Genomic DNA, 24,799 nt, shown 5'->3' with positions numbered 1-24,799 from the left:
CAAGCTGAGTAAATATCTATCAGTCATTCAGAACTGTCATGATTTCCCTTCCTTCTTGGTTCTGGCATGTGTTGTTCCCTCTGCTTAAATCTTATTTCTCTACGTCTCCCTTCTCTTGATTGAAAGGATTTCTGATTTTATAATAAATATCATTTTGCTCGGAAGGGTTCCTCATATACATATTGTGATTAATAAATATATCACATTATGTTTACCTTAAACTTTATCTTTCTAAATATATTTTGGATAATTTTAAAGATATACTTTTAAATTTCCTCACAATAGTTTAGAGTCCAAATGAGAAATCTATAAACTTCACATTGCTTATGTACATATTACATATATAAGCTATAGTTATGTTTTGTTCATGTTATTGTAATATTTTAATTATATAATATTTTAATTATATAGTGTAGTATCCTTATTATGTTGCCTTAAAGACCACAATGTGCGTATCTTAAATAACAGGAAGAGAAATGACAACATTATTTTATATAAGGTTTACAGATCTTATTTTAATCAGAAAATCTATGCCAACCTTAATATCTTCTATGTCAAAAGCGTTTTGGCTTAGACTGGCCTTTGTTTATTCTATTGCAGCTTTACTGTTATAAATGTAAAGAGTGCTCTGGTCTTCATTTCCACCACAATTATGGTGACTGGTCTTCACCATTACCTAAGAAAAATTTGATTGAGTCTGCATCTATTTGATGGTTAATATTGTCCTGATAACTAGATTAGGAGAACAGTGAAGACTGAAGATTTAGTAAGGTATAAACAGCAAAAGAAAAATTATACTTGATTTTGTCTTTATGTGACAAGTATTTCCAATAGTAATGATAATTATAACTTTTACTAATTTCATCAGAAAAAAGTCTAAATAATCCACACTTCCAATGTTGGTAGCAATTCCATAGGATAAATGCTTTGGTGTTGAGTATTTTGAATAAATGCCAATATCAGACTGCCCTTGGTAATGACCCACCACTGACCTTGTGTACAGCCTAAGAAAAAGTCAGAGTAGAAAAGTGATATTATTGACTGAAGCCAAATATAACTCTGTCAAGGATCACCAATGTCATCAGTGGGGATTTTGGTAAAACAAGGAAGTCACCTCTGCTGGATCATGAATTTGCTCTAATACATTTCCTTTTGTTTTCTTAATTACAAAAGGCCTAAAAGTAAACAGTAATAAAAATTTCATACATTTTAATTTCTACAGCACAACTCTGTGAAGCATTTTAAAATTTTAAGTAGCTCCAGCCAACTTTATATTAAAATTGAGATCTGTAGACCAAACAGAAAACCAGTGCTTAAGACATTGCTGTCACAGTCATGTTTAAAAACGATATGGTACATTTCCAAAATGTCAGAAAAAAAAAACAACCCATCAAGTATTTTTTAATATTCTAAACTATACATATTAACAACCTGGATGAAAATTAATCACATTCATGTTTTGGAAGACCTATTTCAAACATTTAAAAGTTCTAGGAATTAAAACACTGACCCCTGGTTAGTACTTGCATGTGCCCACCTATCTGAAGTTTTATCTACTCACAAGAACATCTGCTTTGCCACTTAGGCCCTTCCCATAGTCGTCAGTTGCAATGACTTGAAACTTGAAGTAAGACCTCCTCATATTATGGAAGAGCATAGCCGTTTTGATAAGCCCTGTGTATGTTTCCACCACGAATCCTTCTTTTCCCTCTTTAATTGGTGGTATTATGAGTCTGTATGCCATGGCACTATAATTGCCGGTATCTTTATCAGTAGCCTAGGAGGGAAAAAACACAGGTTATAAATAAGCAGGAAAAAAATAACCTTTGTTAAAGGGCTTATTTATGTTTGTAAGACAGTTTGTATTTCTTGTGTAATAATAACACAATAAAGCCCTCCTAAGGTTATATTTTTCTAGATGCTGTTATATAGATTTATAGACTTTGTGTACACAGGGTTGAATGGCTATTATGAGAAGGATAATGACTATTAAACTGTGAATACAAGGGACAGAGACACTAACTCAGTCCAGTTGATGAACCAAGTGTTTTGATTGGCATGTTTCATGGGTTCAACTCTGGGCTGAGATCCAAAATGGTGTAAGGATGAAACTGTTTACCTAAACATTGTCTTGTGTAATAGGCATAGCATGTGATTGTGCTTTTGATCTAACCTACTTCCTAAAGGGAAAAAAATAATGTATTAAAATATCTCAAATGACAACAGGACAGTGTTCAGATCTTTTAAACAATAAATCTATTTTTTTTTTTTTTTGTGGTACGCAGGCGTCTCACTGTTGTGGCCTCTCCCGTTGTGGAGCACAGGCTCTGGACGCGCAGGCTCAGCAGCCATGGCTCACGGGCCCAGCCGCTCCGCAGCATGTGGGATCTTCCCGGACCAGGGCACGAACCCGTGTCCCCTGCATCGGCAGGTGGACTCTCAACCACTGTGCCACCAGGGAAGCCCTAAATCTAGATATATATATGAAGAGATCCTAATTAGTTAGTGCCATATCAAAATTAGAGAGGGTTAGAATACCAATCCAGCTTCCTTTTTCATTAGCTTGTATCCTGATTAACCAATTTTTTTTCCTGGTTGTAGGTACTTATGTTCTACATGTTGAGGTTTCTTCACATTTAGAATTTTAAAAGAAATAGTTGCTTAGAATACTTTTTTAAAAATAAAGCTGTGAGCATAATAATATTAGCCTGGCTCTATGGTTTCTACTTCAGGGAAATTTTTCAGAATGCCAATTTGAGAATTATGTCACAGTGAAATATTTGAAAGTGGAATGGTGGATGAGATAGTTTTAGTGAATTTATACAAGGCTATGTAACTTTATTCATGATACTAGATGGGTAACATTTATATTTTAATTATTATAATTACTATTCTTATTATCTGGTTATTCTTATTTTATTAAATATTATTGTTAAATATCAGATATCAAGCATTTATGATTTACCATTACAATGCTAATAATTCTACAAAAATAATTTTGTTCAACAAAACTAAAATTCTCTGAGGAATATATTATTCTAGTTACATAAATTAGTGCCGTCCAATAGAATTTTCTGCAATGATGGAAATACTCTACATGTCCTCTGTCCAATGCAGTGGTCACTAGCCACGTATGACCACTGAACACTTGAAATGAGGCTAATATGACCAAGGCAGTGAAATGTGAATTTTTTATTAAATGTAAATAGCCAAAGACTATAAAGTAAGTGGTAAAGTTGGGCTACAAATAATGACAATAATAGTAAATAATAGCAAATGTGTGTTGAGATTCAGCATAAGTTTGAATCTCTAGCTTTAAATCCTATATATGTGCTTAACCATTTAAAACATTTCAGGATAAATTTATATGTTAGACAAGGTAACTTAAAGTAAAAAAAATCCAGATATTTTGCTTCAGGATAAAATATTTCTTGAAATTCGTAAGTTAAAATTCTCAGCTTTAGAATAGGACAAGCTCGAGCTACCAGCTCATCTCTTTAAATGCTCCGTATGTTTTACATAACGGCAGAGCTTAGTTTTTGCATTGGAGGAACAGTAATTAGATTCCAAGATAGGTCACATTATCACTAAAGAGAAAAAAAAGAAAGAAAAATAGTTATCAAAGTGTTTATTTTTAAGCTTTGAATCCAGGTTTTTATTCATTTAACAAAGTATAAAATAAGAAATAAAAAGCACATTCCCAACTAAAATTAAAATCAGTTTGAATTTAGTAATCAAAGACATTTCTTTCATATACTGTGAGCAAATTTAAGACATGCTGAATCAGTCAAAGATTAGGCTGAATATTATCCTTTCACTTATGATTAACATAGGTATTTCCCCTGAAATAAACATTTTACCATTAATGCAAACTTTATTGAGGTATAAGAAACTGGCACAAAAATGTACAAATCATAAATACACAGCTCAATAAAAATTTGCAAAATATACACATCCAATGGACCAGCACCTGAATCAAGAAATCAAACATTACCACCATCCCAGAACGTCCATCATGTCCTTCCAGCCATACCCAGTTCGCCAGAGAAACCACTATCCTGATTTCTAACACCATTGATTAGTTATGCTTATTTTTAAACTTTATATTGATGGAATCACAATACATGGTCTGTTTCCTGTATGACTTCTTCTACTCAATTTTGTGTTGTAAGATTGTAAACCTCAATATTTTAAAATAAACCCTGTAACACAACATAATCACATTTAGAAAAGAAAAGGCAGTTAAAGAAAAATCATCATGATTGCTTGGTATATTAAGCCTCTTTGCACAGTTCTTACTGATTAACTTCCATTTCAATAAACAAGTAATTTCACTTTGCTCTATTCCTAATTTATTAAATTATTATAACCACAAAGTGCCATATTTTACCTTAACAGATTAAGGTGTTTTTAAATATACTTTTCCTGAAACAAATAATCATTTAATACAAAAGTTTGGGTAACTCAGAAATATCTTTTTTAAATGATTTTCCCTAGTACCTTAGTAGCAAATTGTCTGAGATACAGGGTTTAAAAAAATCATGTTTACTGGACCTTTTTTTTTTTAATTGAATGAAAGATTTCTTAAATTCTATAGTGCTTTACAATTTTCAAAACTTTCACACAGATGATTTTATATAATCCCATTATAACCACTTTTTTTTTTTCTCCTACTCCTATATTGCCCCTCTCCCCTTCCCTCTTTCCACTGGTAACCACTGGATTGTCCTCTATATCTGTGAGTCTGCTTCTTTTGTGGTTTTTTTTTTTCAAATATATAAAACTTTACTGTCATATATATGTTGTTAGTAATGACTCCACTTTAAATTTTTAATCTTTGAGTAGGTTTGATCCTCTTTGGAATCTGAAAAGATCTTATTTCAGAAAACACACATGAGGATAGTTGCCAGAACCATTAGCAGTCTTTCAAATCTACCCCCTCTCTCCCAAGTATAGTTGAAACTAACAAGTTAAAACATGAGTGATAAAAATTCCAGTAGGTACTCTACTTATGATCAATTTAAAGGCTTATTAAGTTTAACTTTGTCTATTCAATTTCAATAAACACATGATTTAAAACAAAAACCTATATGCAGTTGACCCTCGCACAACTGGGTTTGAACTGCGGAGGGTCCACTTAAAGTCAGTGACTGAGGCTGGGTCAGTCTCAGGTTAACAACCTGTCAAGTGCTCTTTAAACCACAAAGTCCATTTACATTATTTGTGTAATGTTATGTTATAGCTGCTGTGGCGAGCTAACTTTTATTGAGCTATTATGATTTTCCAGGTGCTATGTAAATACTTTTCATACATAATCTCATGCCATCCCTTCTTTTAAGGTTTTTTTTTTTTTTCGGTACGCAGGCTTCTCACTGTTGTGGCCTCTCCCGTTGAGGAGCACAGGCTCACGGGCCCAGCCGCTCCGCGGCATGTGGGATGTTCCCGGACCGGGGCACGAACCCATGTCCCCTGCATCGGCAGGCGGACTCTCAACCACTGCGCCACCAGGGAAGCCCTTGAGTAAGTTTTATTGTTATTATTTTATAGGTGAAGAGATGGAGGCACAGAGAGATTAGTAAATTGCTCATAATCACAAAGATAGTTGATAGCAAAGTTGGGTAAGTCTCATTCTAAAACCTATACTATAACCACTACATTCAATATGTCAGAATAAGTACCAGGACTAAAATCCCAGTGAAAACAACATTAAATGCTAGATAAATGATCTTCAGAATTTTTCCTAGACATATCAAGGAGATAGAAAGACAATAATAAATATGCAGGTCAACAACCAAGAGAAAGCAAGAATACAAACAGCTTAGTACTGATGGTAGTTTCACCTAGAGGGTTTCTTCTGATCTAGGTGAACTTAAAATTTAATTTATGAGGTCTTGAGTGGCTCAGAGAATAGGAGGCAAGACCGAAGGCCCACGCATAGAAGTTAGTCTAAAGACTCCACTCTCAAGAATGCTAAATTCTCACTTTAAGGGTGAATGAGAAAGTCATCTCTCCTTTCCAGCAACCACTGCCACTACCACCCAAAACTAAAAAGAAAACTGCCTGGTTTAAACCTTGATGTTGAATGCAGTGCAGAAAAAAGAAACAACCAAACAACAACAACAGAAAACAAAAACAAAAAAACCCCAAAACTTCCTTGAGACTCAATCCATAACCAACACAAGCCTTCATCGGAGTTTGTAGCCTTCATTCACACACTACCAATTCCCTCAACTCAAGGATAAACCACAGTATTCTCAATTTGTAAATTCGGTGGTCCTGAGCTCTACCTGAATGAACAGAAAACCCACAACTGAGAATTTGAGAAACTGGTCTTTGATAATGGCCTACCCTCCTCACAGAAGCAAGCACTTTTTCAAAACAGCTACCTCCAACATATGCCTCAAAGAATTCTAACAAATAAGTTGCAAGAAAGATGAAAACTTAAAGTCACATAATTCTCAAAATGAACAAGAAACAAAATACCACGAATAAAGAGTCTGTTGTGATAAAAAATGAAAGTCGAACCCACAAAGGCTTTAGATATTTGAATTAGTGGACAGAGAGCATAAAGTAAATGAACAATATGTTCCACTAAACAACAGTGATCTTTAAAATACAAATAAAATGAGAATAGTTGAACTTAAGTAAAATATATTTTCTAGAAATGAAAAAAAAATAATTGAAATAAAAAGCTCATAAATGAAGTTGTTAGAAGGTTAGGCATAGGGCACAAGAGTATTAGTGAACTAAATGACAGAGCAAAAGTTAGGCCTGATGCATTCTGGAGGACTAAGTACCAGTTTGGAAGGAAAAGCTTTGCCTAAAATGTCATTAGTGAACTCAAGCATGAATGGAGCAAAAGAGCCAAGAGGTTAGAGCCAAGAGGTTTTTTCTTAAATAAATAAACTATTGTGTATATAACCTGCATTGTTTCCTTAAAAATGGGAAAACATTCATAGAGATATTCTATGAAAGGGGAAAAAAATTATAAATCTAGTCCATCATTTTTTAGATAGTAATAAGGGGACATCTAACAAGTTTGGCTAAACGAATGTCTAAAAATTAAAACTGATCTATCATGAAAACTCTAAGTGAATCAAATTAACTAAAGAATGAATGTCACTTTATTTATAACATCAGCTTCTTTATAATCAAAACTTTATACTGGGTTCCTGACACAGCCATTATTATGTAGAAGAGGTGACTCTGGAAGATCTGACTCACTGACTTTTGTGAGTTTCTCTTAGTGAGCAAAATCAGGAAAGTTATGTCTAGAGCTGTTTTTAAAAAATGAAAGTCAGAAATGAATATTATAATTATATTTGCTGTAATTATATTTTTAAATGAAGGTTAAGACACAGGAAACCACTTATGCATTTCTAAGACCTCATCTGGAAATTTTAATGCACACAGGTGCCCAACATTAAGAGAAAATCACCAAATAACTGCTTCTATCATACAGGGGAGTAGGTGAGCCCATTAATTTTCTCACAGCCTAAATAACTGTTCCCCTCTGTTGCCTAAATGAATACTATGGATGCAGAAATATTAGTGGAATAATTAGTGATATCCAAAGAACTTCCAAAGCCCATTAAAGTCCAATAATGCTAACTTTAACTTTTGCTTCTCAATTAGACCCCGTTTTAACAGTTAACAGCACTGAAGGCTCACTCTCCCTGAAATAGAGTGTAAATATTTTTGAATGTTGGGGTAAAAGTTCTCAAATCTCACATTACCACGACTAATGTCAGTATGTCAAGCTGTGTTTGTAAGGGACAAAATGGCTCTTGCATTTTTAGAAACTACAAAGAAACCTTCATTTTAAAGCCCTTAAAGGCAATATGTCCAACATATAATAAAATATAAATAAGGAAAGTGTCAGGTAGATTGATCTAGTTAGAAGGCTATTTAAGACTTCTGTAAAAATGAAAACAAAAAAAAAGAGAGGAAAGAAACATTTTAAATAAGAAATCTTAGTATTTAATTTTTATAAGAACATCAAAAAAAGGACCATAGTCCAATAAAATAATCTCTAATTTCAATATGCCCATTAATCATTTACTTAATTATAGTTAAGTAAAAGTCTAATGTAATTCAGAGATATTCTAATGAGTAAAACACAACTTGGTGTAGAAACAACAATTTAATAATGGTTTGTAAGATCATGCAACACAGAATTACAGAATTTTCAGGGGTTTTATTATTATTTTATCCTAGTTAGAATTTGCCAGTTTACTCTTAAGTTAAAGAGTGGTGGCAAATATCACACAGTAGTATCTATTTGAAAAATTAAAGAGAGAAACTGACCTGAAGATTAGCAAAATATTCCTTTTATTATTTTTTTAAAGTTATACATTGAAACATTCTGTATTACAGAAGGCATGAGAGTTCAAAATAATCAAGTCCTGCATTTATGTAATAACTGAAACATTTTTTTAGTTTTATTTCCATTTCCTTATAAAATATATTCAAAAATAAATATTATCTCAAAAAATAATTTATTCTTTTCATCATTGCTAATATAATGTGATCATATATTCTTCAATGATGCTTTGAAATGAACTCTGAAATCATTTTTTCTAACTTCTCATTCATGTGGAAAAGAAAGAAATTGCACTCTATTCAACAGGCATAGTATGAAAAGAAAATACAGGCACAATTTCAGTCCTCTCTTTGAGAGAGGAAACTAGTTTTTAAAGTTGATTTTGGATCATAAAATATTATGGATTTTTACCAAAAACTTACTTATATTAAAATGTTTAAGAAATTTGTACTTTTGCAGAAATTCTGTAGTTACAAATCCTAAATCTTTCCATATTCAAAAGAAATTAAATGACGTATTCATTATCTCTGACTTTCTGGTTCTTTCTTAGTTACATTACATTTGATCAATCCAAACCAATTTTAGTTTCTTCTCATCTCCCACCCTCCTAGTCTTTCTTCTGGCTACCATACTTGATCCTCCTTCTGTCTTCTCTTTGCCTGGTAAGGGCATCAGTACCTATGGATTGAACTGAGCTAAAAATCTCAGTAGACACTTCAACTGTCTTATCTCACACCTTGCCTTTCTACTCTCAGTCCATCAGCAAGCCCTCTGAGTTCTACTATGAAATCCTTCTCACTTCAGTGACTATCCATGAAGCTGATATTGCCCAAAATCAGGCTCTCCTATCACATTTTTAAATTCAGCAATAGCTTAAAAATGATAACTCACACCTCCCAGAAGATGAACTTTAAGACAAGTCCATGAAATATTCACAATCTGATCCCAGTTTAACATTTCAATTTCTTGCCCTACATTTATTCTATTTATATTTCTCCAAAACCAATCACATTACCTACTTTTTTTTTCCTGAACAATCTATGTTCTTTCATGATTCCAGGCCTTTGCACACATGGCTTCTTCTCTCTTAAATGTCTCTTGTCTGCTAGGCCACATGATACTCACTCCTGGACTATACTATGGCATGCGTGTTTGCACACACACACATTGAATATATGTAATGTTGAATAAGGCACTAAAACCTCAGCTTAAATTACTGCTTTTCTGAAGGCTGGCCTGACTCCCCTAGGGAGTGCTGCTTCCACCTACATGTTTCCAGTAGTATATTTTATATTATTTTTAGTATAGCATTTACCTTTGCATATTACAATATTTAAGTGTCTTTATTACACATAAAGTGTGTTTCTATTCATATCTTTTATTCTAATATCATGTCCAGCAAGTGGTCAAATAATGTTTGGCTGAAATGTCAGTAGAAGCATACCAGAGATCAATATTTAGAAGTGACGGATGTGAGCTTGAATCTACCACTTATTAGCTATATGAGCTTGGGCAAATAACTTTCTAGGGCTTAGTTCCTCATTGTAAAATGAGGAAAATAGGACATGCTGAATAGGGTGGCTGTTGAATATTCACTGAGGTATGAAATGGAGTGCCTCGCACAAATAATCGAGATCATGTCATCTTTATGATTTTATAACTAGTATTCTCAGTCATTAATCAGCCATTGAGAATTTTGTTTATTTCAAACAAAAGAGAGTATATTTCCATTTCAGATAAAACATAGCATTAAGAGTAGGATAAAAAATTATGATAATCGGGGCTTCCCTGGTGGCACAGTGGTTGAGAGTCCACCTGCCGATGCAGGGGACACAGGTTCGTGCCCCAGTCCGGGAATATCCCACATGCCGCGGAGCGGCTGGGCCCGTGAGCCATGGCCGCTGAGCCTGCGCGTCCGGAGCCTGTGCTCCGCAACGGGAGAGGCCACAACAGTGAGAGGCCCGTGTACCGCAAAAAAAAAAAAAAAAAAAAATTATGATAATCAAGTAAAATTATTTACAAAGAGATAAAAAGCTGTAAATTTTGTAAAACCACCCCACAGAACATCAAAGTTAAAGCTTGAAAGACAGTTACTAGATAGCATTTATATGTAATAAAATTGCTAGTTTTTGTGTGTTTGTATGTTTGTTTTGTTTTGGCCAAAAAATAGCATTGGCCAACCTGTCTTTAACCTAATTGCCTTTGGCTAACTTGCTCTAATCTAAATAGTTCTTCAGCCAATGAAGAATTGGCACTGACAATGATTGAAATAATTAAATGTAGGTTGACTGTCAGCACTGAAAAAGAGTAATATATAGAAGATTATAATCAGGAAAGATCTGGGAAAACATCAGAGATAATCTGAAGGTATAACCAGTGTCCAGCATTGGGCTAAGCACTTTATGAATAGAGTATCATTTAATTTTCTTAACTCTGGGATGGGTAGAAGGAACTAAAGCCATTCTGTAAATGGTATTCCAAACTGTGGAAGACTCAAGTATATGACCCCAAATCACACAGTTGGTGAGCAGAGTTTTAATCTTTGACTTTAAGGCCCATGAAGGATTTGCCAACAGACTTATTGTGCCTAGAGAAGTATGTGGTGGGGTGAAGATTATTTCCAGGCTCCTTGCTTCAGAGATAGCCCCTGTACTAAGCCGACAGATTTCATTAAAAATTGCACTTTAATATTTCTCAATTTTTTCCTTCTGTGCAGATACTATCAGAGTTCAGTAGGAATTAAATTAAGACAAGTAGCTTCATCTCCATATCTCTCTTTCAGGACAAAGCAGAACACAAACACTGGCAGGAAATAGAGTTGTTTATATCCTTATCCTGGTCGTGCTGCTCCATTAAATGACATGTTGAAAGAGAATTCAATATTTTAATTGCATTTAGTGCTAATCAGACCCTTATAAATGTATGTGAGATTACACATTTTCACTGTGTTCTTTTCCTTTTCTCATTAGTTATCCCTAATTTTCATGATGATTATTAACATAACGTTAATATGCTCAGGAGGTGCCAGGAAAGATGAAGTTTCATGCTGTGATTCATTAAAGCCAGAGAAAGGACTGCTTCATGTTTCAACTTTTTAACAGATAGTTCATTTATAAACTTGAAAGATAAATTTTTTGCGTTCAGAATTTTCTATTAATACTTTTTCTTGGAGAAATGGTATTTTTGACCACGTCTATCTACAAGGGGGGAATTTAAGGGATGTCTTTAACATTCTTAAATTGCTGGACTTTTCCAGTCTGGGATTACTTTTTTTATATGGCTTTAGTACCTTCTTTCTGAAAAAGCCTATTTAAGAAATTTTACAGATATCTCAATTATGTTTCTATTTTAGTTAAAAGAACTTCAAGATTTTTTTTCTACTTCTCAGACATATGTTAGTTATTGAAGATAACCTCGTCCAATTTTGTGGTTTGCTATGGCATGGTATGGTATGATAAGGACCAAAAAAAAAAAAAAAAACCCAATATGCCCTTTTTTAAAAATATTCTTTTTAAAACTGTCCTCTGGATAAGTTGATACTGGTACTATCTGAAGGCTGAAATTTCTCCTAGCTGTGCTGTTAGGCTTTGTTTCTCAAACGTCACGCCTGCATATATAGAGATTTTTTTCTTCTTAAATTTGCTATGGCTTCCTAAAAGGGAAATATCAAGCTATCGACAATTACTGATAAATAAAATATATACAAAAATACTTCATAATGCAGTGTTAAGATAATACTACTCATTTAAAACTTATAAATATGTTTCAAAAATATCAATATGATCATTGCTTATGTAAGAGAACTGACCACCTCATTTAAAATATGTAAGTTGAAAAAGTTATATTGATTACTTCTCATTGGGATAATATCTTAATATTAACTTTCAGCTTTTATAATTATTCTACCATTAAGGTAAGAAGAAAAATTAGTGGTCCATACTGATGCTAAAGGTGAGTTCTAGAAAGACATGCCCACTATTTGGTTTCAAGGGCAATGATAAAATACCTGAGCATTCAATAGAATTGTGTTTTTAATAACTTATATGCACTGTGCATGCTGAATTAAGAACATCTGGAGTCTGAGATTATGATTATCTTATAGGCAAAAAGAACTACTCAGATAAAATAACTAATAATGACTGTGAATATTTATTGAGAGATTTCTGGGAGACAGGCAGTGTGTTCATGCTTTTTATGCATTTTTAAAATTTATAACAAAAGAAATTTGTTAGATAGTACTGCCATCACTTGTAGACATGATGCTTAGAGAAATTAAGAAATTTGTCCAAGGTTACACAGCCCAGTAGTGGTTAAAGGATAAAAATCCAGATTTGTGTTCTTCGTTATGCTTTTGGAAAAGATACAGATTTAAATATCAAAACTTCATTTTTATGGCCTTTATGTTTTTTATTCATTTACCTGATATTTCATAATCTTGGGATTTAGCATATTCATAATATTTGATTAAACTTTAATCAATACTGACTTAAGTGAAAAGTTCCCTAGTTCCCTAAGTCATTCCTGCTGTCATAGAAGGAGCAGAGGCATTCCTGTTCTATTCATTTCCTGCCTACAGAAGTACTTTTTTTGTACTTTTGGTCTCAGTCTCATCCCACTCTCTAATTTTAGCTCTAACCCGAATTGTAAACCCACAAAAAGCCCCTCCCTCAAAAGTGGTTGTCTCAGTATCACCTGGCCTTGCCCTTGTTACTGAACCCTGCAGTGAGTGTGTTCTGAGCTCTCCTCCGGGGCCTTCTAGGTCTGGAAGGCACACTATATGTTTCCTGTGATGCTTGTTCTCTGCTGAGCACCTAAATCCTTCTTTCACCTGGTTCTTCTAAAACTTCAATCTGTTTCCTCTCACTTATTCTTCCTACTCAGCTCAGATTCTTGGTCAGTGCTCTATATCATAACATAACAGCAAGGCTTTTGCCTGTGCTCATGTGTCTTGCAAGGACTTAGCAATCTGTTTCTAACCTGTGGATACGATTACACAATTTTCAGGTCCAAATCTTATCTCTCTGGCTTACAATTTTGGATTCTGAAACCAAGAACCAGATAATCCCATGTGCTTGTTCATACCAACCTGCATTCTCTCTACCAATACTATCTTCCAGATTCAACCTACCATGCTTGATAACTGGCATTTCTCAGTCACAGCCACCAATAACATAGTGTCCCATCTTCCCAAAATATGCTTTCTTGCTAAAAATCAAAAGAAAACTATGTGGCATTGTTTCACTAAGAATTAAAAATAGATAATTCCTTAATATTAACTACACAGAGGGCTAATAAGAAAAATATGAACTCCTCTACTTTGGTCAGAATTATTTTACACCTTCCAAGGAAAACAGCTTGAATTACCAGAAAGTTGAATAACCTTCTACCTTTTGTTTTTATGAATTTAGCACTTTTTAAACATTTAAAATTTTTATTTTTATTTTTCAAATTACATCTCCAGACATAACCAGCATCTAGATCAAGAAATAGAGTGCGTTATCAGTCTCCTCCTAAGAATAACAACTATTCTGATTAGATTAGTTTTTCCTGTTTGTGGACTTTATATAAAGGGACTTAAAGAAATTTGTATTTTTGGTCTGAATTCATTTGCTCACATATATTAATGTATGTACTGTTGCTGGACATTGAGGTTGTTTGCAGCTTTTTGATTTTACAGACAGTTAACGTATTTACAAATAGTGGATTTTTTGTACATCTCTCTTATGAGCATATGTATTCATTTTTGTTGTGTAAAAACTCAGGAGTAGAAATTATGAATTAGGGGATATGCATATGTTCACACTTAGTAGATGATGTCAAACTGTTTTCCAAAATATTGTTCCAATTTATAACCCTTTGGCAATATCTGAGAAATTCAGTTGTTTTGAAATTTGGTTTTGTCTTTTTTATTTTAGCTATCCTGATGAACATGTGGTGATTTCTTATGGTTTATTTTGTAATTCCCTAGTAGTTAATAAAGTTGAATTCCTCTTTATACATTTTTTTTGCCAATTTTTATATATTTATTCATGGTCTATTCCAGTCTGATTCCTATCTTTTTATCTTGAGCTCTTTGTTTTGTTCTGTTTTCACTCATCAGTTTGTTAGAGTTCTTATATACTCTGAATTGGAGATCTTTGATATTGTCTTGTAGCATATCTTCAGGTCTATTGGCTTCAGGTGGTAATAAAGTCTTTCAAATTACTATGAAACTCATTGACTTTGTCTTTTTATGGATCACTGGGATTGTAAGAGGCCATGACTCCTAGGAAAAAAAAAAATCCTGGGAACAAATAAAATGAGGTAGTATAAAAAGAGATATAAATTTACAAAAATTAGTGTAGCAACCACATAAAGTTTCAGGATCTACTTGACGAGAATTTCTAGAGTTTTACTATTCCTGTTCATTAGAATGCATTTTTGTGATTGCAGACATTTCTGTGTCTGTTTTTGAAAAAAATTTGAAAAGTCTCTTTGTAATTCTCAGATATACAGTGACTTATTAACTAACCGATGTAAATTATATTCTCTTTATGTACATAGTCTTGCTCCAGGCCTGCTGGTTTTCATTAATGTAAATACATTAGAATTACTAGGGAGAGTCATCCATTCTTTATGACTTTTTTAGAAATGAATTTTCTTCAAAATACATTTTAGGGAAATCTAATACTTTACTCTTCTCATTGGCAGTACTAATAGGCAATTCAAAAATAAAGTGTATTTAGAGAAGTATGAATAAAAACCTTTTAAAAAGCTCACTTTTATCATTTTTGCTAAGATTGGTGTTATAGGTCTCCTGTGTCAGTTCAGTACAGCACAAAGTTAAATGGAGGTTTAAAGAATTTCAGAAGAATTTTCAGAAAATTTCGGAAGAATTCTGATTGTCAATATTCCTACCAGGTGATGGAAGATATGGTCCTTGAAACATAAAATAGGAATGTATATATAACCATCACCGCTCAACAACATATAAAATCTTCTACAAGAAAATGCAAGCTTGATTCAGAAGATAATATTCCACATCCATACCTTGGATTGTTAGACATATAATCGTCTGAAAGACATGCAACAAGCATTAAATACATTTCTAAGCTCACTAAAGTGTGATCAGACTTTGAAATATATGGGCCACCAATTAATTTAGGGAAGGTTAAATGATTTGGACATTCACCAAATAAACTACTTTTTCTTCATGTACATGCCTGATGGCTTGAAACCCATAAAAAGTTCTCAAACTCTCTTCTTTTAAGGTAATTTCCAGTTATGAGAGCTATTTTCCTCTACGTTTAAGGACCCCAAATTTGTCATTCTTCAGACATTTATAGCCTGTAAAAAAAATAGTCCCATTCCTATTTTAAGCAATAAAAATTAAGGCAATTCTTAAGTTACATTCAAACCAACAACTGTAAATTGAGTTACTACTACGTAAATGAGATGATTTTAGATCTCTCTTCTGGACAATAAAAAGACAGATTTTTGCAGAGAAGGGGAAGAGAAAGAGAGTAAAACATATATGTGGAATTATTTTATCTGGAAACTCCATTTGTGGCTACAAAGATAGATGTGGTCTTGTCCATGTATAATACTAGCAACAAAACTATAATTTTCTGCTTGTTCTGACCAAAAGAGGCAAATGTTATGCATCAGAAACTGGTGATGGTGCTATGTTCATATACCTCAACTTGCACAGGGGAAAATACAGGCTTAGAATGTATAGACTCTTAGACACAGAGTGGTTAGTAACCATCTGTTTGCATATACTCCATAGAATTCAAAAATAGACATGAGGTCTTTTCCAAAAATACATAAGATACAATAATATATAACAAAAATACACCAGTTGTTAGGAAAAAATAATTTTCTTGACATTTGGTTTCTCCAGAGTGGTTAAATCAATGGAAAACCATGATAGATTCATAAAGATATCACCAAATCTAAGCTTCTAATTTTGACAAGAAGGGAAATTACCAGAGAAATGATAGGTCCTGTCACTCTCAGTGCTGTAACCAAGCCCAAGAGTTTAATTTAAAGTGTATTTTACTTATCTGAAAGTCAATAATTCATTCAAGTATTACATGGAAAGTCTTGATTAAACATACTAAAAGGCATAACTACATGTAAAAATAAATAAAATTTCTAACACCACCTTAAGATGTTAAGCATCACCTTAAGATGTTAAGCACAATGTATCTATAATGTCATTAAGTTAGTGAGAAAGCATGATACTTGCTTAGATGAAATGTGAATTCTAGTAGAGAAAACAAGCACATAGATACATGATAACAATATAATATCTAAATTATATAGATAGATAGATAGATAGATAGTAATTCAGTTATAGGGTTATAGCCAAGAAGACAGTGAGCCCTCAGGCACCTGTGTGCATTCACTTGTTCAAGGTACAAACCATAGAAGGTTAGATGGCATGGTAATCATGAAGGAAACAAATGGTAAGATCTCCTAAGAAACATCACTCTTGAAACAATAAGTAGTGTTTGTATAAAGCTGGGTTTCCCAGAGTTGGCAAAGGGGAATCAAAATTACCATTTCATGAGAATTTCAGACTGGTACTTGTTTACATCTTTGTTATATGGAGCAACTAGGGAGAAATTGTCATAAAATAATCCACCAGCTTCAAGTGACCATAACTTCAAGTAAACCATAAAAACTGGGAAAAATAAGTGCTTTGGATTTCAGAATTTGACCTTTACAATGTAGTTCTCAAATATAACAATTCTCTTAGGGTACTTGGCTTTTTTTCCCCCACACTGTAATTTTCCTAAGGTAAATAACATGCAAACCATCAGAAGCGGTTATAGACGTTTAAGGGCACCTAGTTCTAAAGCAGTATTTGCATAAGAGAAGACAACTATGGCCCAGAGTGATGAAGTGTAACGTTCCACAGACAGTTAAGAGCATATCTGGGACTGAATCCAAATGATGTGACTCCAGCCCAGCGCTGTTCTACCTGGGAGAACAGAGCATTGTCTCCGGGCTAGAGTGCCTGGCTATGAATCCTGGCTTCACTATGGCCTAGGTGTACACATTGGGCAGGTTACATATTGTTTCTGTGTCTCAGTGTTCTCATCTATAAATTGAGAATGATAATAGTAGCTACCTCATGGGCTCTCTGAGGGGAACACATGAGTTCATTCCTGACAAGTGTCTAGAGTACTTAGCATTGTGTAAACATGGGGTAAGGGTTTGCTATTAGTACCAGTTTTGACATAAGCCAGGCATGAGTCTGGCCCAGTAAAAGATGCTACACTGGGGAAATACATGCTAAACCCTCATGGGTGTGCTGGAATTGTTTTCTGTCAGACCCATATGAGCAGGCAGAGGGCCAGGGAACAGGATCCCTCAGAGGCCCTTATCTCTGTCTAGAAACAAATTATGTTGCTCTCTGCATTGTTACTCTTGCATATTTCTATACTTTTTGCCACTAAGGAAATTTGCATCCTCTAGCCATGGCTGTGGCTTTTTTCTCTCACCAGCGTCTTTCTGCTAAAATCTCTTGCTGTCATTCCAAGCTTATTTAGGCAATGTAATAAAGAATTAGAGATTGGTCAGAATGCTCCCTTTCTTGATGCTTTTTTGAAATATTACTTTCTTTCAGTCTATAAATTTCTTAAATCTGGCTTCTTTATTAACTCAAAGATGTAATGTTCACGGTCTTTTTGACTTTCAGTAGAAATCAAGTCTACATTTTAATTCAATTTTTCTGACACTGAATTTTTCATATCTGCAACTTATAAGGAGGGATTAATCCTTATTGCATTAACTTCTGGAAAATATCTTCATACTTCAGAAAGATTTAAATTACTCTTGATCACATTTAACTTGTCCCTATATTTGTATTAAATTAGGCTATCGGTTGCAGTTAAAAAGACATGCAATAAACTAGACAAATTAGTTAATAAATTGAAAAGTGTTTCTAAAACCAGATCTGACTTGTTACCTTAATAGAGGGGGTCATAATTCACAGAGGTCATCTCAATTTGAGAAGCAGTTAGTTGCCATGTTAATTATCTCCACTTTTTTCATAGGAACTTAATATGTTATTTTCTGCCAACATTCTACCCCTGCCAAGATACTATTCCTCACTTCCCATAGAAAGCAATGTGATACAGAGATTACAAGAAAAGGCCTTGAACTAAGGTAAACTTAAACTTTTAATTCTGACTTCATTGGTTATTGGCTGAGTAATACTTGGAAAGCTATATAACGTTACTAATCTTCAATTTTTCCAACAATAAAACAAGGAATAATTGCATCTACTTTATAGGTAAGTGTGTTTATTTGTTTGTTTTATTCGTTTGCTTCTTTATTTAAACACTTTCGGTAGGCTAAAATAAAGAGGTTTTCACAGTTCTCAGAAAAGTAATAAAGACAAATAAATGGCAGCTATTGTTATTAACAAATAATATTCACTGACTGGTATTTTCCAACAGCCCAAGAGGGACAATATTCAAAGGTCTAGCTTAATCTTTCTTACCTCACACAGAAATTTTTGAATAATATGACAAATATTCATGACTTTTCAACCTTGTTTTTACTGGATAAATAGTTGCTGTTTTAAAGTTCTTTCTATATTCTGGAAACTGTTGAGTTTTTTTTTTAAATATATGTTGTAAATATTTGCTTTCAGCTAATTGCTTGTATTTTAATCTTTTATGCTGTCTTTGTCATTGTAGTCCGTTATTCTGATGTAATGAAATTTATCAGTCATTTTTCATTAGCATATTTCAGTTATCAATGTTCAACAAAAAAAGAAAATTACAGACCAGTATCACTGATGAACATAGAGGCAAAAATACTCAACAAAATACTAGCAAACAGAATCCAACAACACATTAAAAGGATCATACACAATGATCAAGTGGGATTCATCCCAGGGATGCAAGGCTTCTTCAATATATGCAACTCAATCAATGTGATACAACATATTAACAAATTAAAGACTAAAAACTATATGATCATCTCAATAAATGGAGAAAAAGCTTTTGACAAAATTCAACACCCATTTATGATAAAAACTCTCCAGAAACTAGGCATAGAGGAAACCTACCTCAACATAATAAAGGCCATATACAACAAGCCCACAGCAAACATCATTCTCAATGGTAAAAAACTGAAAGCATTTCCTCTATGATCAGGAACAAGAGAAGGATGTCCACTCTCACCACTATTATTCAACATAGTATTGGAAATTCGAGCCACGGCAATCAGAGAATAAAAAGAAATAAAAGGAATACAAATTGGCAAAAAAGAAGTAAAACTGTCACTGTTTGCAGATGACATGATACTATACACAGATAATCCTAAAGATGCCACCAGAACACTAGAGCTCATCAATGAATTTAGTAAAGTTGCAGGATACAAAATTAATACACAGAAATCTCTTGCATTCTAATACACTAACAACAAAAGATCAGAAAGAGAAATTAAGGAAACAATACCATTTACCACTGCAACAAAAAGAATAAAATACCTAGGAATAAACCTCCTGAGGAGGCAAAAGACTTGTACTCAGAAAACTATAAAACACTGATGAAGGAAATTAAAGATGACACAGAGGTGGAGAGATATATCATATTCTTGGATTAGAAGAATCAGTATTGTGAAAATGACTATACTACCCAAAGCAATCTACAGATTCAATGCAATCTTTATCAAATTACCAATGGCATTTTTCACAGAATTAAAAGAAAATATTTTACAATTTGTATGGAAACACAAAAGACCTCAAATAGCCAAAGCAGTCTTGAGAAAGAAAAACGGAGCTGGAGGAATCAGGATCCTGGACTTCAGACTATACTACAAAGCTAAGTAATCAAGACAGCATGGTACTGGCACAAAAACAGAAATATAGATCAATGGTACAGGATAGAAAGTCCAGAGATAAACCCACACACCTATGGTCACCTAATCTATGACAAAGAAGGCAAGAATATACAATGGAGAAGAGACAGCCTCTTCAATAAGTGGTGCTGGGAAAACTGGAAAGCTATATGTAAAAGAATGAAATTAGAACACTCGCTAATACCATACACAAAAATAAATGCAAAATGGATTAAAGACCTAAATGTAAGATCAGACACTGTAAAACTCTTAGAGGAAAACATGGGAAGAACACTCTTTGACATAATCACAGCAAGATCTTTTTTGACCCACCTCCTATAGTAATGAAAATAAAAACAAGCAAATGGGGCCTAATTAAACTTAAAAGCTTTTGCACAGCAAAGAAAACCATAAATAAGACAAAAATACAACCCTGAGAATGGGAGAAAGTATTTGCAAACGAAGCAATGGACAAAGGATTAATCTCCAAAATATACAAGCAGCTCATGCAGCTCAACATCAAAAAACTGAACAACCCAATCCAAAAATGGGTGGAAGACCTAAATACATATTTCTCTAAAGAAGACATCCAGATGGCCAAGAGGCACATGATAAGATGCTCAATATCACTAATTATTAGAGAAATGCAAATCAAAACTATAATGAGGTACCATCACACACCTGTCAGAGTGGCCATCATCAAAAAATTTACAAACAATAAATGCTGGAGAGGGTGTGGAGAAAAGGGAAGCCTCTTGCACTGTTGATGGGAATGTAAATTGATACAGCCACTGTGGAGAATAGTATGGAGGTTCCTTAAAAAGCTAAAAATAGAACTATCTAATGACCCAGCAATCCCACTACTGGGCATATACCCTGAGAAAACCATAATTCAAAAAGTCACATGTGTTGGGCTTCCCTGGTGGCACAGTAGTTGAGAGTATGCCTGCCGATGCAGGGGACACGGGTTCGTGCCCCGGTCCGGGAAGATCCCACATGCCGTGGAGCGGCTGGGCCCGTGAGCCATGGCCACTGAGCCTGCGCGTCCGGAGCCTGTGCTCCGCAACGGGAGAGGCCACGACAGTGAGAGGCCCGTGTACCGCAAAAAAAAAAAAAAAAAAAAAGTCACATGTACCGCAATGTCCATTGCAGCATTATTTACAATAGCCAGGACATGGAAACAACCTAACTGTCCATTGACAGATGAACAGATATAGAAGATGTGGTACATATATAATGGAATATTACTCGGCCATAAAAAGGAATGAAATTGGGTCATTTATAGAGATGTGGATGGACCTAGAGTCTGTCATACAGAGTGAGGTAAGTCAGAAAGAGAAAAACAAATATCATATATTAATGCATATATGTGGAATCTTGAAAAATGGTACAGATGAACCTGTCTGCAGGGCAGGAAGAGAGACACAGATGTAGAGAATGGACATGTGGACACAGTGGGGGAAGGGGAGGGTGGGATGAATTGGGAGATTTGGTTTGACATAAATACACTACCATGTGTAATATAGAAAGCTACTGGGAACCTGCTATAAAGCACAGGGAGCTCAGCTTGGTGTTCTGTGATGACACAGATGGGTGGGATGGGGGTGGGGAGGGAGGTCCAAGAGGAAGGGGATATATGTATACATATAGCTGATTCACTTCATTTTACAGCAGAAACTAACACAACATTGTAAAGCAATCACTGTTTATCCATTCATCCATTACTGGACATATAGGTTGTTTCCACCTTTTAGCTATTGTGAATAATGCTGCTATGAACACTGATATACAAATACCTGTTTGAGTCCCTGCTTTCAATTCTTTTGGGTATATGCTAAGGGTGATACTTTTAAGGGACATTAATTCTTGTATTAAAGACTGAAGAGAAAAATTACAAGTTGATTTTCTTCTCTCTCTCCCTGCAATTAAAATGACTGATTGGTGTGATCAATGGAAATCAGTTTTGAAGAATCAGTTGTGACAGTTATCAGCATTAAACCATAGCAAATGTAGCAGGTAGTCCCTAATTAATTCTCTTGTTCTGTGTCCTTTGACACAATCCAGGAATTACTTTAACATGATATGAACATTCATATCATTGAGCCAGAATCCAAATCTTTACATGTGTGTTTAAATAAAAGCCTTAATAATTACCTGCTTTTTTGGTCTAGTTTATTAGAATGCTAACTCTATAAAGGCAGAGGACAGTCTGTTTTGTTTGCCTCTGTATTTTCAACACACACTAGGTATACAATGTATATTTTCTAAAAAAAAAAAAAAAAGAACTTTAAATAGGTCTCTAAGCATATTAGGTATACCATTTCAGAGTGCACCCATACACAAACATATATATATATATACAAAATTTTCCTTCTTTTACTATCACTTATATTGAATAATTAATTTCAATAATGCTCTCATTGTGTTGCCTTTCTCCTAACATACTTTTAGTAATGCCTTTAATCCACTGTCCATATTTGAAAATAGTAAGTATTGTTTTATTCATTGATATTTTAGTCTCATATTTCTTAGTAAATCCTTTAATATGTTTCCTCTTACCATTCCTACACATAACACAATTTTAAAAAAATTTATCTTTATGATTTCATGATGGACTAAAAAAATTTAACTTGCGTGTATGGTGGATAAAATCTAACATTACCCCAATATTATACAGTAAGTGGTAAAAAGCCTCTTTCACAATCGTAGGCTGATTCCCTGTTTTTTAAATCATCTTCTGCCAAGATTTGGGCTTGGCTGGCCCTGATCCAGGGCTATTTCTAATAACATTTTTTGCTGCCCTAAGTATGAATTGAAAAGACTTGCTTAACTCACTTTCACTCCGATTAAATTTGTAAAGGAGAAGCTTCCAGGCTTCAAGGCTAAAGGCAGCATTTGAAAATGTTCACCACTGAAGATTTATTACCCCCATCACTTCCTAAGGTCCTTGCCTCCTATCACTGTTCCACAAACACACTCTGCACTTTGTTTTTTCTGGGTTTGGCTTTGTGTTTCCTCTGCTTAGACTATTCTCATTTGCACTTTGAGAAAGTCTAATGGCTCTTCAGTGCCACTCAAATTCTTCATCCCCCAGGAAAACTTTTATGTTCTTTACCAATGAAAATGTCTCCTTCCCTTGAATCCACATAACAATTTGTGCTTTCCTAACTGAATTAATCATAACAGCATATACTTGCATCAATACATTGCTATGCTTTTTCTCACATCCCTTCTCTGTCTCTGTCTCCCCTCCTACATAGAATATTATATGGCATAAAATTGGTTTCCTGAAAAGGACCCCTCTCCCTAGCCTGAATAACCCACTGATCAAGTGAAGAAAGGACTGTCCTATGGAATTCTTGGTAGTCCTGGAGAAATGATCAATCCCATCCCTGTTTACATCATCAAAAGTAGTCCATGGCTTCTCTCCGATGCATCTCTCACCCCCCAGATATTTCTTCCCATGTAGCTCTTCACACACCCTAATTTGATTCAGTTTCCCACTTCACCTTTACTTCCACCACCAACCTTTCACCAGGATTCCTTGGAATTCATAGTCCATCATCAGCAATATCGCCTAAATATTCAACCTTCCCTTTGAATATTACCATTACTTTTTTACTCTTCCCACCCTGGTCCTCTCCCCTACATACGATACTGCTTTCTAAGGCTGACTCAAAAAGTGGCTCCCATATCTGACATAGCACAATGCCTAGAGGTAGATAGGTGGCACGTGTCCTGTCTCTGAATCACTGCTTCTAGAACATTATTCTATCTCCTTTGCCACCTTCTCGCAATTCTTCTGAAGTAAATGCCATCATCAGATAATATCACCCATTAAATTCTCTTACTGCCGTCATCTATAGGTTTCTTGAATAATCTCCTTTATTAATGGAATATTTTAGCATTTAGCTTATTTTTTTTCTCCACTACAGTATTACTTCTATTAGCATGAGTGGTCATGTAAAAATACACAGGGTCACTCTATTCACAGCAGCGCTTGACAGTTGATCACTCCCTCTTTCAGCAATTTAGTTCTTACGAGTCTCAGGGACCCTATTATACATTTTCCTAGTATTCTTGCTACCTCATGGCAGCAATTTCTCAGCATGATTTGATGAATCCGCTTCCTGATCTCTAAGTATTGAGTTCCTAAGGCTTAGTCTTTGGACATTTTTTTTAAGCTTTTTGTTTTTTTGATGTAGACCATTTTTCAAGTCTTTATTGAATTTGTTACAATATTGCTTCTGTTTTATGTTTTGGTTTTTTGGCTGTGAGGCATGTGGGATCTTAGCTCCCCAACCAGGGATCAAACCTGCACACCCTGCATTGGAAGGCGAAGTCTTAACCACTGGACCGCCAGGGAAGTCCCTGGACTTTTCTACCTACATCCATTTTCTTTAATATCATGATTTCATCCTGGCCTGCAATTTCTTTCCTGAATCTAAATCAGCATCTGTAACCATCTTGCCAAGAATTATGCTTGCATATTGAAAATGCCTCACAAACATGAAATATCCAAAAGTGAACTCTTGATTTTTGCACCATAATTCCCGAGGGAGCAATGGGGACCTGTTCAGAACAAAACCCTCAGAGTCAACCTTGATTTTCTCTAATGCCCCACATATAATCCAT

The 24,799-nt window shown here is 34.4% G+C and overlaps 1 protein-coding gene across 7 annotated transcripts in view; it reads right to left on the bottom strand.

Annotated features, from left to right (window-relative positions):
- Positions 1-24,799, bottom strand: part of PCDH15 (protocadherin related 15) — a gene marked incomplete at both ends in the record, with an annotated part of 696,762 nt that overhangs the window by 56,729 nt on the left and 615,234 nt on the right. For all 7 annotated transcript variants that reach the window (XM_082673500.1, XM_082673497.1, XM_082673498.1 and 4 more), the window contains one exon: positions 1,562-1,777. In XM_082673500.1, the coding sequence (XP_082529626.1) occupies positions 1,562-1,777 (216 nt within the window). The remainder of the gene's footprint in view (positions 1-1,561; positions 1,778-24,799) is intronic.

The sequence above is a fragment of the Grampus griseus genome, assembly GCF_964374135.1.
Source record: "Grampus griseus genome assembly, chromosome: 16".
In the NCBI taxonomy this organism is placed as follows: Eukaryota; Metazoa; Chordata; class Mammalia; order Artiodactyla; family Delphinidae; genus Grampus; species Grampus griseus.
This window is presented reverse-complemented; position numbering and strand designations above follow the sequence as displayed.